We start from the raw sequence: 14879 nt of genomic DNA on the forward strand, positions 1-14879 counted from the left end.
CTGGATTCTAGACACTATACTGCAATGTATAGCTGTGCCATGGCCCCCACCTCTATTTCCTTCCATCTATTATTTGGCTTAGAATGTTCAAGAAGGTTTGTTCCTTATCTGCTCCTTCTTATCCTTGATAAGGAGCAGGTCCAAATAGCATTCATTTTCGCATCCCTTACATCATCCATAATAGTTGGCATATGATAGGACAATAAATGTTTGAGGTTTTTGGGTGAAGTGGAATGATTCTGGGCTTTAGACTCAAACATAAATGAAACTCAATATTGCATCCTTGAGTAAATTCCTAATCGACTCTGAATCTCAATCTTCTCAAATGAAAGGAGACTAACCCTTACCTCACAGAATTGTGAACCTGTGAGCCACTCAGCCTACAGCAGGAACTTTATGAGTGGTACCTGATTAGCATTAACCTATGCCATTGACCTAACTCAACCATGAGTGCAGCATCAGATAAGAATTCCTAACTGGTGCCATATGACTTTGGCCAAGCCATTTAACCTTTCTGAGCCACAGTTCCTTAGCCAAAAATTGGCAATAGTACCTTCCATGTAAGCAGTGGCTCTGATCTAGAAACTAAATAAAGTAACTTAATAGTTACACTTAAGCGAGTGCTAGTCTCAATAAGCTATTATTTTCTACAAAGAAAATCTTGGCTTCCTAGGGTCTTCTGAAACAATGAAAGGGTCCAGCTGACCCTCTTACTGCCTCAACGAACCCAAATTTGGGAATCTTCTAAGCAAAGGCCGCGTGAGGGTTCCATGAGTCCATGACTGTATTCCTCAGGAACCTACCAGTTATCAGTGTTTACCACGAGGAGAGACCAAACCGATGTGACAGGTACTCTAGAAGAGTCCAGTACCTGGCATAGCCCTAATCCACGCTGAGTTTAGCCTTTTTAGTCGGCAGAGGTCATGACCTAAGGAGAGTGCTGCTCACCGTTTGGACCGCCCACCATTTCTCCAGGAGTCCCGCGGTTGCCTGGGCAACGCTACGTCACCGCGTATCCTCCCGTGCCCGTCGGCGAGAAGCCTAGAGAGCGCAACGCGCAGGCGCCCAGTGGAAACCAATGGGCGCGGCCGGAACGCTGGTGGGGCTCGGCGCTGCTCTTTCGCGGTCGGATTCTGGGGTGGGGCGGCAGCGGGAGCGCGCCCGCTTTTCCTAGGCCAGCGGGCGGTTGTCCGTGGCTCCGCGACTGGGCGCCCCGTCACGTAGGTTACACACACAGTCACTCCCCAGGGACGGCCCGGAGTCCGTCCAGGCAGCTGCGCCCTCCCCAGACCCGGGCACCGCGGAGGCTGGAGCCGCAATGGTGCTGGTCGAGGGCGGGAGATGGAGCTGACCAGGAGCCGGAGGGGCTGAAAAGAGCCTGCCCAAGTCTGGGCCAAGCACGAAGGCCTTTCCCACCCGTCGGGCTCCTGGGTTCCCGCCAGCCGATTTCCAGCCGTCAGGGTCACGCCACTCGCTGGAAAACCCTGAACTCTGTGCCCCTCAAGCCCTGGGCCCCCTGCGGGAATGTTCAAAAATGAGTACCAGGTAACCCTAAACGGTTCTCCAACCTGTCTATACCTTTCTCTTCTTGAGTGAAGTAGTCCGTGATCGGGGTGAGGATAAAGTGCACCCTCTATCCCCATAATAAGGTCTTTTTCAGGGGTAAGTTGTTGACCCAGAGAGAAGGAAAAAGTTACCAATGTCTAGGCCTATGATTTGGCTTTTGTTCACTCTCCAACTCAGTGTTTCTTAAGATGAATTAATTGTCTGTGATTCTACCTAAAATGGAGATCTTAAGCCCCACTGAAACCTCCTGAATCAGAATCTTGAGGGCAGGGCCCAGAAATCTTGCGTTTTAACAAGGCGCTTTGGAGACTCAGTATTCATGCAACACTGGTATCTCAGAAGCGATTTAGAAGAGTGAATGAGTGAATGCATGCATGCATTGTTACATCAAGAAAGAAAATAAGCACTTTGGCTATGTGCTGTTTTATTTTTCCAGAACTGGGAGTCAGTGAATCTCAGACGTTGGAGTACATCAGACTTTCTTGGGGTGCTTGTAAATATGCAGATTTCCAGACCCTCATCCCAGATCTGGTGAATCCGAATCTCTGGGTGGGAGTCACTTGATTTAGCTTTTTAACTACTTCCCCCAAGTGATTTCTATGCATGGGGTCCAAGGATCACACTTGGAGAAACACTGCTTCTGGGTCGTCCTCAGTCACTTTGAGTATCCTAGAGTGTCTCGACCTGCTTTCCTCACCTCACTGGACACCTCCCTTCCTGATCTCCTCTCCTCGCCTTTGCAAGAGGTTACACTCCTTGTTTACAGTCTGTTTACCATGCTAGTCCTGCTGTTCTGATGAACGTTTGTTACTGTATCTAATCAGTTCTCTACCCGTCTCCACCTCTTTATTGCTTCTGCCTTTTCGTTCACCTAACACTACTTGCCTCTTTATGAGTGCTCTCGGAGTAGTCTGCAGTTCTCTTTCTTCTGTCCCATTCGTTATCACTAATTGGGCTAGAACACTTTTAGAGAGTTTGTCTCACATCTTATAGGTAAAATATATTATCAAAAAAACATGTGCCCACTACAGGAAACTTGGAGGAAATGGGAAAGCAAAAAGCAGCAGGGAGAATTTGCTTTCTCACCAAGTATGAGGGCTTTTGTCTTTTAAAAGGACTAGCTGTCTCAAATTTAAAATTCATAGTGAAATATGACCTGCCCTCACAAGCTATAGTAATTCTATCCCACATACAGTTTGCACGTAATACTGCCTAAGGAAGAAGACATTAAATGTCTTACCTTCAAGTGATTGTGTGTTAAAACTCAGAGGCAAAAATATCTTTATATTACTGAAAAAAATTAAAAGCTAGAAATTCCTTACAGAAATTAGATTTGCTCACATATTCTTTAGAATTCAAACCGTATTTAGTCCTCATATTGGATTCTCATTTTTTGCAATAAATTCTTCCTTAGAGATAATTATCTTATTTAATTCCCCTTTCTTAATTAAAGCTTATGGACATTCAGTAATATCTTCAGTGTGCTTACATAAGTGTGTCCTTCCATGTTCTCATGTTTACAATGGGGAACCAGTAGGCTGTCTGCAGAAACAATATTTGATTGCTCTTATACAGATTTTATAGATCTTCACATTAATTTGTATTACATATATAAAAATATCTTGTAGGAATGATCAAAATAGGACTTCCCAAATCCCTCCCAGGCCTTTTTATTGACCAGTACTAAACTGTTTAATTTCCCTTCCCATTTTTTGAATAAACTTTGCTGGTGCTGTTGAGCCCCTACTGTGAGCTGAGTATTGTGCTCGAGGTTTAATATTTAGTATCTTATGTAATCCAACAACCCATTTTATAGATGGAGAATCAAGAAGTTAAGTAACTCCAAGGTCAGATAGTTAAAAAGCCAGTGTTGGAGCCTCAGTCAGTATGACTAGAAAGCTTGTATTCAGAGATAACTACCTGAAAGTATTGGCCTGATTCAAGAATTGCTTTTAAACCCTTTAGTGTGGTTGCAAAACACAGTCTGTAAAACATAAAATGTTTTGCAAGAATGGTCTGTATGTGTCAAGTAAATGAGTCCCCCAATGAGATGCTGTAGGGTTTGTATGGCATAATTTATTTAATGTTTGTCATGCTTCAAAAACAGATTCTTTAAACCATTAATCCAAGGTGACCCAAATCAGAATGGTTGTGGTTTAGATACAATCAAGGTATAAAGTAAGAGTAATAACAGGGATAATGTTTCATCCCAGATGAGCTTAACTGACAGATGCCGGGAACACTGATTATAGACTATGTGGTGGATAATATTTCCTCGTTAGCATTGTCTTTTAATATTTTATTTTCATTTTTTAGGGAGGTGCATTTGTTGAAATCTTCAGTGCTCAAGGAAAAAATCCTGGAGCAAAATGGAAGATCCTTGGTAGTCCATCTGTGATTTGGAAAGTAAGTATTAGAAATTAGAGCCACATAAATCAGGGGAAGAAATGTGAGTGAAGGTTATAGAAGAAAGGGCTTGATCAAATTTCAGAGCTGTTTTTCCTGTTCTTTCACTCCAAAATCCTTTCATGACATTGTTGGCTGCAGCTGTCCTGGACACCACTCTTCAGTTGTCTAAGACTTTGGCATACAGGTCATAACCCTTCTATGTACTCCATGCCCTGCTGTATATCATTTTAGATGACTTCAGTATCTGTAAGAAAAATCTCTCCAAGTCCTGGCCTTCTCAGTTTCTTGATTTCTTCATCTTTAACAACCTCTTCCACTCTACTTCAGCATTCATCCCTCCTGTCTTACCCTGCTCCCTATCACCACAAACTATAGGACCTCTGAAGTTACTGAGACATTAAAATGTCCCTTTCTGACCCCAGTCTTTATTCTTAAGGTCGCTTGCTCAATTACTCCACTCTCTTCTTCAACTTCATTGGGAACTTTAGGCCATTGACTATTTTACTTTTCCTTTGTTTTGTTTTGCTTCATTTATTGATTTAATTAATTCGTTTATTTTATTTGTCTCCCTTTTCTCTCCAGCCCAGAATCCATCATCCATAATTTCAGTCACTTTCCAGTCCACACCTTGAATGCCCTTGCTCTTTGTCCTTTCACCATGCCTCCATATTCTAGTTCCCAGCAAGTCTCAGAATAAAAGTACTAAGGCCTGAGCCTGCTTTTAAGTTATTTGAATATGGGATTTTTTTTCCCTGTAGATCTGAAGTTTCAATTTTATAGTAGAAGCCAAATAAAATATCCTGTGATAACTACTGTTTTCATTTTGTTCTATAGGAATTTGATAAAGAAGTTAAAAGTTTTGTGTTTGTCCTGGAAGGCAGCAGCCAAACAAACAAAATTCAGTTACCAAAGGAGAATAAGCAAATCCGTAAGTAATATTTTTAATATTGAAACTTAACATTTTGTACTCAAAGTTATGCTTTTATGTCTCATAAATAGGCACATTAGTATGACTTCTACTGACATCTGTTTATGTAAGGTGATAGAATTTTTTTTTTTAAATTTAGAGGGCAACTAACTGTATGCTAGGCACTGTGCTAGGCCTTTAAAAAAATATATTCTACCTCACCATCTTCTAGAAATCTAGTAGTATCTTAAAGAAGATTTAGAAGAGTATTTGGCAGCCATTAATTATGATAATAATAGCATTTATTGAGCACTTACTATGTGCCAGGAGCTTTGTAAACATTTAATATTTATGAACTCTTTTAATCCTCATAATAGCTCTTTTACAAATGAACAAACTGAGATTGGTTCCTCATCAGGGCTAAACTTTGAAATAAAATCAGCATTCCTAAATTACAAGAAATTAATTTATGAGAAAAAATGTATCAGAAATAAGATATAGAGCATAATTTAGTGACATGTCAACTCATACACTTATTACCTTTTAAAATTAATCATAATTAAAGTATATATATGAATATGTGATTTAACAAAGACCCATAGAATCTATTTCAATTCTTGTTTACTTTAGAAATTAAGATCAACATTTCAAAGCAGAAGAAACCCTGAGAGATAACCCAGATTTATCAGAAGCCCAGTTATTAGCAGAGATAGGGTTATAATTCAAGGCTCTGCTACTAAATTAGACCTTGAGTAAACTGATTGATTTAAGGAATATGATTTATCAGAATGATTAACTAAATTTTTCATCAGCTACGTCCTATGTTTTAAATATAAATTTCAGGTGATTTAGCAAATATAAATAGTTTTTTTTTACATTCATCATTTACTTATTCTTTCTTTCATTCATTAGAACATTTATCGAATACCCACCATGCATGAAGCTCTATAAAAAGACCTGTTGTTGGTACCTGATTTTATCATTTTAATTCAATTTTCTAAACTTATATAGGTTCTATGCTTTATGTGCCATTTCAAGCTACTACATGCATATTTTAGATTTCTAAGACATAAACTAGTTATAGAAGTTATAAGTGAAAGATGATTTATTTTAAAGCGGTTTGCCAGTGTTTCTTTCTAAACTAAGAAAGAGACTGGAAAAAAAAAGAAGAGATAATCATCATTAAAGATAGTTTTTAATTTACTGCCACTTAAAGATTATGCTTTGCTAATAGTTTCTGCGTGTGTGTGTGTGTGTGTGTCTGTAACAGGAGGTTTTTTGCATTTCCATATATATTTGTACTTATAAATGAGGTGAACTAAGATGATCCAGGGAAACCTATCTGAAACTGTGGTTTCATCTTCTTGCAAGAGACACAGGACATCTTTTTAAGGATATTGGTTTTGTAAGACATATAGATATATTTGAATTTCAGGAATATGACTTTGTTCTAAGCCAGTGTTAGCTCTTTTGTTTTTTTCTTAACTTATAAAGCCCACCTGTATTTTCATTTAATGCCCTCAGTATCTATGCACATGGTTACCTTATTACTAAAATCAATCACTTCTAGTAACCTTTCTCATTTGATTCTGAGATAGATTCCTCCTCTACTGAAGACTGAATGATTAAATACAAGCTCTGCTTTTCCATTTTTATCTGAGGTTTTTTTTTTTAAGAAACAAACCAAGTTTAATGTGTCATAATTACTTTTTTAAATGGAAAGATAATGGTTTTAATTGTAAAAAAACAGAAAAATCTTTTAATGTATTTATTGTACAATGCCTTATAATTAAAAGTTAATCTGGCTTTTCTATATCATGTGTAGCACTGTAACAAATGAAACAGTTTATATAGTCTGCCCTGCACTAATGCCTTTAAGGTTATTTGGAATTTTTAATAACAGAAATTTATAGCTATTTTTACTTGTGTAAAATGACCTTCTATGTGAAGTTTGTATGGTTAAATTTAAACTAAATGACATGCCTTGAATAGATAATTAGCTTTTAATTAACATTTCTAAATTCAATTACCGTTATGTATTCCTATTTTAAGAGTAAACATCCACTTTATTTATGCAAACTTGACATTAGGTACCCTATTGGTGTTTCTGTCTGTATTAGGTACTACTTAGGAAGAAAGTTTAGTAATGAAATTAAGTATGTTGAACTTTTCATTTTAAAAAATAATATTTCTGGTTCAACTTGTATTTGAGGATCTCAAACACATAAAATAAAGGAGATTGTGATATTACTTATCAGACTGTGCACTTCTCTAGGGCAGGGATCTTCCCGAATCATCTTCTTTGTACCCTTAACTCAGTGCCTGGTACATGGTTGGTGTTTGATAAGTTTGTTAAATTTGCCATACTATGAAACTGTGACAGTTTGGGTCATAATTTTTCATTGTAACCAGCTGGCCTTGATAATGAGACTTGAGTAAACCCTTCACCAGCTGAATAAATAAGTCCCTGCTGCTCTTCACTCTGGAACACATTATATAGAGTTGCCCATATGAGAAGCAGCTCTGTCACACATAAACATATGTCATTTGGAGGGTCTTCTTCAGAGCTTTCTGTTGGAGGCTCATATTTGAAACCATTGTTTTCTCTGCCTGTGGCATCTGAATCAAATGATGTGTCTTGGGGGGGTAGCATCCCTGAAGCCTGGCATTGTTCTGCATTTCAGCTGCTCTGGAGGATGAGATCACCTTTATGAGGTTTCTCCAGGCCTCCTCAGGCCCCCACTTTAGTATCATTTTTATCTTGTCATGACTTCCTCTGTTTAAAACCCCTCAGTGGCTTTGACCTGCCTCTATTTTCCTGAATCCAGTGGACAGTTCTCAGCCCTCATCTTACTTCACATATTAGCAGCATTTGAGAAAGTTGACACCTCCTTCTTATATTTTCCTCACTCATACCCAAGATGTCCATACTCCTAGTTTTCTTCCCATTTCACTGTTCTTCTTTCTTAGCCTTCTTTTGTGGTTCTTCCTCTTTTCCCCAACTCAAATTAACGTTGCAGCGTCCCTGGACTCAGTCGTTGGCACTCTGTCTACACTTACTCCCTTGGTTATCAGCTTCCAGCTCATGGATTTAAATGCCATCTCTGTCTTACTCTAGCTTACATTTCCAGCTCAGACTTCTCTCCTAACTCTAGACTTCTTGAATATCATCTTACTTACTTGACATTTCTGTGCTTGGACAGCTGAAATACAATATGTCCAAAGCCTAACTTCTGGTCTTTACTCCTCGAAATTCCTTCTCCTGCAGGCTGCCGCGTTTCTGCTGTTAGCAACTTATCTTTTCAGTTGCTTAGAAAAAAAGCTTTTAAATCAGCTTTGATTTTTCTTTCTCTTCATTCAGTCTATCTGGAAGGTCTTGTTGGCACTATGTTTAAAATAGGTTGAGAGTCTGATCACTTCTTGGTACCTCCAGTGCTACTGGTCAAAGCCACCAGTATCTCATGCTTGGATTATTGTAGTAACCTAATTGGTCTCCCTGTTTCTGACTTGGCCTCTCTATTACAGTCGTTGTCAAATTAGCAGCCAGAGTAATACTTTTAAATTGTAAGAAACACATAAGTAATGTTACTCCTCCACTAAAAATGTCCCATCTCTCTCAGATTAAAACTCAAAAACCTATAGGACTCTGCAGTATCTGGTGCCCTTCTTAGTTCTGACCTATTTCCGTTACTCTTTTTCTTGTTCATGCTGTTGCAACCATACAGGTCCCATTGCTGTTTTGAAACATAGTCCAGTGCACTGTCACCTTGGCACCCATGCACAGACTGTACCCTCTACCTAGAGCATTTTCCCCCCGGAATAGACATTCAGTAAATCTTTGTCGAATAAATGAATGAATGTACGAGGGGTTTACCATTGATTTTAGGATGACTTATATTCTTCACATGGTCTTCAAGACCCCACATAATTGGGTTCTTCTCTACTTTGCCAAACTGGTCTCCTGCTGCATTTCCTCTTCTGTCTCTCCTATCAGCCCATTAACCCCTTTTTAGGTTTATCCAATCTACTCCATCCTTTTCCATCACAGAATGGAGTACTCTCTCTGCCAGCAAGGTTTGTTCCTCTCTCCTACACCCATCCCGCTTGCCCAGTCAATTCCTGTGTATTCATCCCAGCTGAGTTTCAATGCTTGTCCTTCAAGAAAAGCTTCACTAATCATCCTCTTCTCCTGCAAGGACCCGGGGTTATATGCTTTCATAGCACCCTGACCTTCTCCTTCATGGAGCTAGAATATAAATTCTAAAAGGGCAGAGACCATGTATGTCTTATTTACTGCAGAAACTTCAGCATTGAGTCTTGTACGTAGTAGGTGCTCAGTAATCTTTGTTGCATGGTAGACCTAATTTAATCCATATAAATAATCCTATGGGTTGTAAATCTAAACTATTAACCCAGTTTTACAGATGAAAAGTAAAAGGGCCCACACAGGTTTTCTGATTTGCTCAAGGGATATGGAATAGCCCATGATGAACAGATAACTAATTCCTGAAAGTAGGTAGTTTGTTTCTGACAGACAACAGATTATAAAACTGTAAAAAGCTGCATATTTCAGGAAGAAACTAAATTTTTATGAATTTTATGTACTTGATGGACATTTTTGACTAACAGAATTTCCACATTCAACATTACTTAGACAGGGTAATTTTAAATATAATGTAGACATGAATAGTCAGTTTAAATATACTAAGCCACTGGAAAAAAATGTTACTGTAGAATTTATTTAGCATCTGACACACAGGATCAGTCTGTGTCAAATGTTATTAAAGTACTTTTTTTTGTCAGATCATCACCATATGGTATCATCATATTTCTTTTAATCTTAGAAGTGAAGCCTTTTGGAAACTGGGGCTTCTATATGTGAGAAAGTTGAATTAAAAAACTTTCTTTTTTTGAGGGTAAGAACTCTTTTATATCTAAAAATGCTTATATAAAAATGCCCTATGTGTGTAACTCTTTGTGTTTGAAGAGAACAGTGCTGATTCAGTGAGATTTGTGACATAAATTAGGGACCTTTTTTAAAGACTTATTTCACTTATCCTGCTGTTCTCTCAGCTCTATTTACAGAGGCCATTGTGCAATGGAAAAATACTGTGGGGCCAATCAATGCAAGATGCAAGAGACATTGATTGAGGATGGTTTCTTTAAGTTGGCCTCATTTTGGTATCTCACTTTGCTTTTGTAGACCAGAGCTCTGCTTGCCTCACTGGCTTTTCCCATAAATATGGTAAAGTCAGATTTCTAGAGAATTTTCTAGGATCAAAGGCTGTGATCTCTTATTTCTGTTACATTGCTTACACTACTGATGGCCCTCTGGAGAGTACTAAGCAGAAGCTTAGTACTTTTAAGTAAAGGTTATCCCTGTATGTTTGATAAAAATATTACGCATATTTGATCAAATGTGTTTATTGTTTGGAAAGTAAATCTGGGATAAAACATAGGAACTGTTATAAGTTGTTCAGGAATGTTGCAAAATGGGAATCATATACCAGAAGTTCTTTATATAGAGTATCCAAAAATGTGTTGTTACTTTAAAATCCCTTAATTTGTTAAGCGTACTAAGTTGGAATAATATAAAATAGCATGAGTTTTAGACTAGTTGCCTTTTTTTGTCTTTAATCCACGTGTTGGTCTGTACTATTGGCTTTGTAGGAGAGGTTCACAGATAAATCAAGACATCTCCATTTTCTACCCAAAGTCCCACAGCAGGAAAATATGTTTGTAAATTGCATATTTTAGGAAGTGTCATACTAAAAACATCTGTTAAGAGCACCATAATTGAGAGATCAAGCAAAAGTTCAAAACCTAAGAGAAAAGGCATTAAGTGAACAGATCTGGAGAGGTAATATAAAATCAATTGATTTTTTAAGCAGTTGTAGAATTCGGCTGTCAAAAATGCTGTAGGGACTGGTTTCTCTGCAAATATTTTTAATCCAGATGAAGCTAGTAATAGGGAATAAAAGCTATCAGTTCTCAGTGAACATTAAATTAATTAAATATATGTTAATTAACAAAAGGTATAAATGAAAATATGTTCCCCTATTCATCTCATTGTGGACACATTTAAAACCGTATGAATTAGCTATGGCTCATCAAACCTTCAGTTGTAGTTGTCGTAATTAGAATTGTTTTCTTGATCTATTGTTTTTTATTAAGTTGTTTAGTACAGTTAAAACTGCCAGTGAATAAAAATAATTGCCACATGCTTTTATGGCTGCCTTGAAGGGAATTTATAGTTCAATTTTATGTGTCTCTGTTGAATGCAGTTGTATGTGTACATTCTCTTGCAACCTAATAAAAATAATAAATAAAAACTTATTATTTTTAAAATTTTGATAAAAATTTCACGAAGGCCACAGATGGAACTTTAAAAGACAACATTTGTTGTGAGTTTGATTTTATTTTCATCAATTTTTTTTGCTTTCGTAATGAGGTTGTAACTCATAGGTAGTGCTATTTGCAGTTCTGTGTATTACTGAAATGCTAAAAGCTTCAGCTTGTTGATGGTTTGTGATTGTGTTTGTTTATATGCACATATAAAAGCTTCAAACATTTGAATGTATATTTCCTCCTCTCATTCTAGTTGGATTGATCCAGAGGTTTCTTGTACTTCAGATTTACGTACCCCTGGGACAAGACTTCTCCACTGAATTGCTGTAAGATATACAGAACTTCTTTGAATGTTTTATGTGTATTAGACATTTGATCAATTGAAGCAGTACCAACAATCATTAATTGCAAGTGGCAGTTTTTGCATTAAAGAGCAGTGACTTATATCAAGTCAACATCAAGTAATTAAACTAATTTAATCATATTTCTTAGATATCACTATAGTCTGGCATTTCCCTAGGAAAAGAAAGCAAATTTCATCTGTTTAAGAAAATATCAAAGGATTATTATTTTGACAATAAATGACCTATAACTTGAAGAAATATATAATCCAAAAGTTTGAGATTTTGGTTTGAATGGAGGGTGATGTTATGTTTTGTATGGTCTGCTATTCAAAACTATGGTTGGTCTAAAATTGATTGAAATATCTTATTTTAATAATATTTACTTTGTCTAGAAGTATTACTCCTTCCTATTTACGTATAGACAGCTAGCAATATATTTGTTTTAAATGGAGATTGTTTAGCAAAAATGAAAATATACAACATTTACTCAGTTGAGCTATCTATTATGTGAGATGTTATTGAGAATGAAAATAACATTTGATTGCTACACTTGCATAGAATTGAGTATTGTTTAAGATTTTATTAATAAATTTATATACTTTAAATTAACCATTACATTTAAGGTATGCTGTTTTCTCATTTTTCTTTGTAATTAATAGCTGTCCAAGGTCTGAGCTTAGGTTTTTATTTTCCATGCCAGAATAAATGATTTTTCTTATTAAGGAAGATGATTCTATACTGCTTTTACTAAGTAAAAGCTGATTTTTTTTCAGTGAAGCAATCAAACACACAATATTTATTAATCAAGTTCACCATCTTATATGGGGTTTGTTCATGGCACCCCAAAACAATTACAACATGAAAGATCACTATCATAGGTCATATTTATCTGTTAATGATAAATAATACTGAAAAAGTTTGAAATATTGCAGGAATTACAAAAATGTGGCCTACAGACACAAAGTGAGCACATGCTGTTATACAAATGGCACTGAAAGATTTCTTGACACAGGGTTGCTACAAACCTTCAATTTGTAACAAACATAATATCTGCAAAGTGCCATAAAGCAAAGCTCAGTAAAACAAGGTATGCCTGTAGCTATGTAAGACATCTTTCCATTCCATCTAGGTAGTTCTGCATCACTCTTTTGGATGTTACACAATTTCAATCCATTGGCCAAGCTGGTCTGTTTTCACACTTCATGGTTTTCCACACTTATATTTCTTCACATTCTTCTTTTTGCTTGGGACAGGATTCTTCTTATTATTATTATACTTTAAGTTATGGGATACATGTGCAGAACGTGCAGGTTTGTTACATAGGTATACATATGCCGTGGTGGTTTGCTGCACCCATCAACCCATCATCTACATTATTATTGGCATTTCTCCTAATGCTATCCCTCCCCTAGCCCCTCAGCCCCTGATAGGCCCAGTGTGTGATGTTTCCTCCCTGTGTCCATGTTTTCTCATTGTTCACCTCTTACTTATGAGTGAGAACATGTGGTATTTGGCTTTCTGTTCCTGTGTTAGTTTGCTGAGAGTGATGGTTTCCAGCTTCATCCATGTCCCTGCAAAGGACATGAACTCATCCTCTTTTACAGCTGCATAGTATTCCATGGTGCATATGTGCTACATTTTCTTTATCCAGTCTATCATTGATGGGCATTTGGATTGGTTCCAAGTCTTTGCTGTTGTGAACAGTGCCGCAATAAACATATGTGTGCATGTGTCTTTATAGTGGAATGATTTATAATCCTGTGGGTATATACCAGGTAATGGGATTGCTGGGTCAAATGGTATTTCTGGTTCTAGATTCTTGAGGAATCACTACATTTATTCCGCAGTGGTTTAATTTAGACTCCCACCAACAGTGTAAAAGCGTTCCTATTTCTGCACATCCTCTCCAGCATCTGTTGTTTCCTGACTTTTTAATGATCGCCATTCTAACTGGCATGAGATGGTATCTCATTGTGGTTTTGATTTGCATTTCTCTCAAGACCAGTGATGATGAGCTTTTTTTCGCATATTTGTTGGCCACATAAATGTCTTCTTTTGAGAAGTGTCTGTTCATATCCTTTGCCCAGTTTTTGCTGGAGTTGTTTGTTTTTTTATTGTAAATTGGTTTAAGTTCCTGGTAGATTCTGGATATTAGCCCTTTGTCAGATGGGTAGATTGCAAAAATTTTCTCCCATTCTGTAGGTTGCCTGTTCACTCTGATGATAGTTTCTTTTGCTGTGCAGAAGTTCTTTAGTTTAATTATATCCCATTTGTCAATTTTGGCTTTTGTTGCCACGCTTTTGGTGTTTTAGTCATGAAGTCTTTGCCCATGCCTATGTCCTGAATGGTATTGCCTAGGTTTTCTTCTAGGGTTTGTATGGTTTTAGGTTTTACGTTTAAGTCTTTAATCCATCTTGAGTTAATTTTTGTATAAGGTGTAAGGAAGGGGTCCAGTTTCAATATTCTGCATTTGGCTATCCAGTTTTCCCAACTCCATTTATTAAATAGGGAATCCTTTCCCCATTTCTTGTTTTTGTCAGGTTTGTCAAAGATCAAGTGGTTGTGGATGTGTAGCATCATTTCTGAGGCCTCTGTTCTGTTCCATTGGTCTATATATCTGTTTTGGTACCAGTACCATGCTGTTTTGGTTACTGCAGCCTTGTGGTATAGGTAGAAGTCAGGTAGCATGACACCTCCAGCTTTGTCCTTTTTGCTTAGGATTGTTTTGGCAATATGGTCTCTTTTTTGGTTCCATATGAAATTTAAAGTAGTTTTTTCTAATTCTGTGAAGAAAGTCAATGGTAGCTTGATGGGAATGACATTGAATCTATAAATTACCTTGGGCAGTGTGGCCATTTTCACAATATTGATTCTTCCTATCCATGAGCATGGGATGTTTTTCCATTTGTTTGTGTCCTCTCTTATTTCCTTGAGCAGCGGTTTATAGTTCTCCTTGAAGAGGTCCTTCACATCCCTTGTTAGTTTTATTCCTAGGTATTTTATTCTCTTTGTAGCAATTGTGAATAGGAGTTCACTCATGATTTGGCTCTCTATTGTTGGTGTATAGGAGTGCTTATGATTTTTGCACATTGATTTTGTATCCCGAGACTTTGTTGAAGTTGGTTATCAGATTAAGTTTTTGGGCTGAGACGATGGGGTTTTCTAAATATGCAATCATGTCATCTGCAAACAGAGACAATTTGACTTCCTCTCTCCCTGTTTGAATACCCTTTATTTCTTTCTCTTGCCTGATTGCTCTGGCCAGAACTACCAATACTGTGTTGAATAAGAGTGATGAGAGGGCA

At 37.2% G+C, this 14879-nt stretch overlaps 1 protein-coding gene across 17 annotated transcripts in view; it reads left to right on the forward strand.

The window, feature by feature from the left end:
- Positions 1 to 1027: 1027 nt before the first annotated feature.
- CFAP20DC (CFAP20 domain containing) overlaps positions 1028 to 14879 on the forward strand; it is a 355007-nt gene continuing 341155 nt past the window's right edge. For all 17 annotated transcript variants that reach the window (XR_008523269.1, XM_054550630.2, XM_054550631.1 and 14 more), the window contains exons 1-4: positions 1028 to 1545; positions 3883 to 3972; positions 4810 to 4903; positions 11484 to 11556. Coding sequence is in view for 16 of the 17 variants with exons in the window: in XM_054550630.2 (XP_054406605.1) it covers positions 1525 to 1545; positions 3883 to 3972; positions 4810 to 4903; positions 11484 to 11556 (278 nt within the window). In the remaining variant the exon portion in view is untranslated. The remainder of the gene's footprint in view (positions 1546 to 3882; positions 3973 to 4809; positions 4904 to 11483; positions 11557 to 14879) is intronic.

Source organism: Pongo abelii, chromosome 2 (genome assembly GCF_028885655.2).
Source record: "Pongo abelii isolate AG06213 chromosome 2, NHGRI_mPonAbe1-v2.0_pri, whole genome shotgun sequence".
In the NCBI taxonomy this organism is placed as follows: domain Eukaryota; kingdom Metazoa; phylum Chordata; class Mammalia; order Primates; family Hominidae; genus Pongo; species Pongo abelii.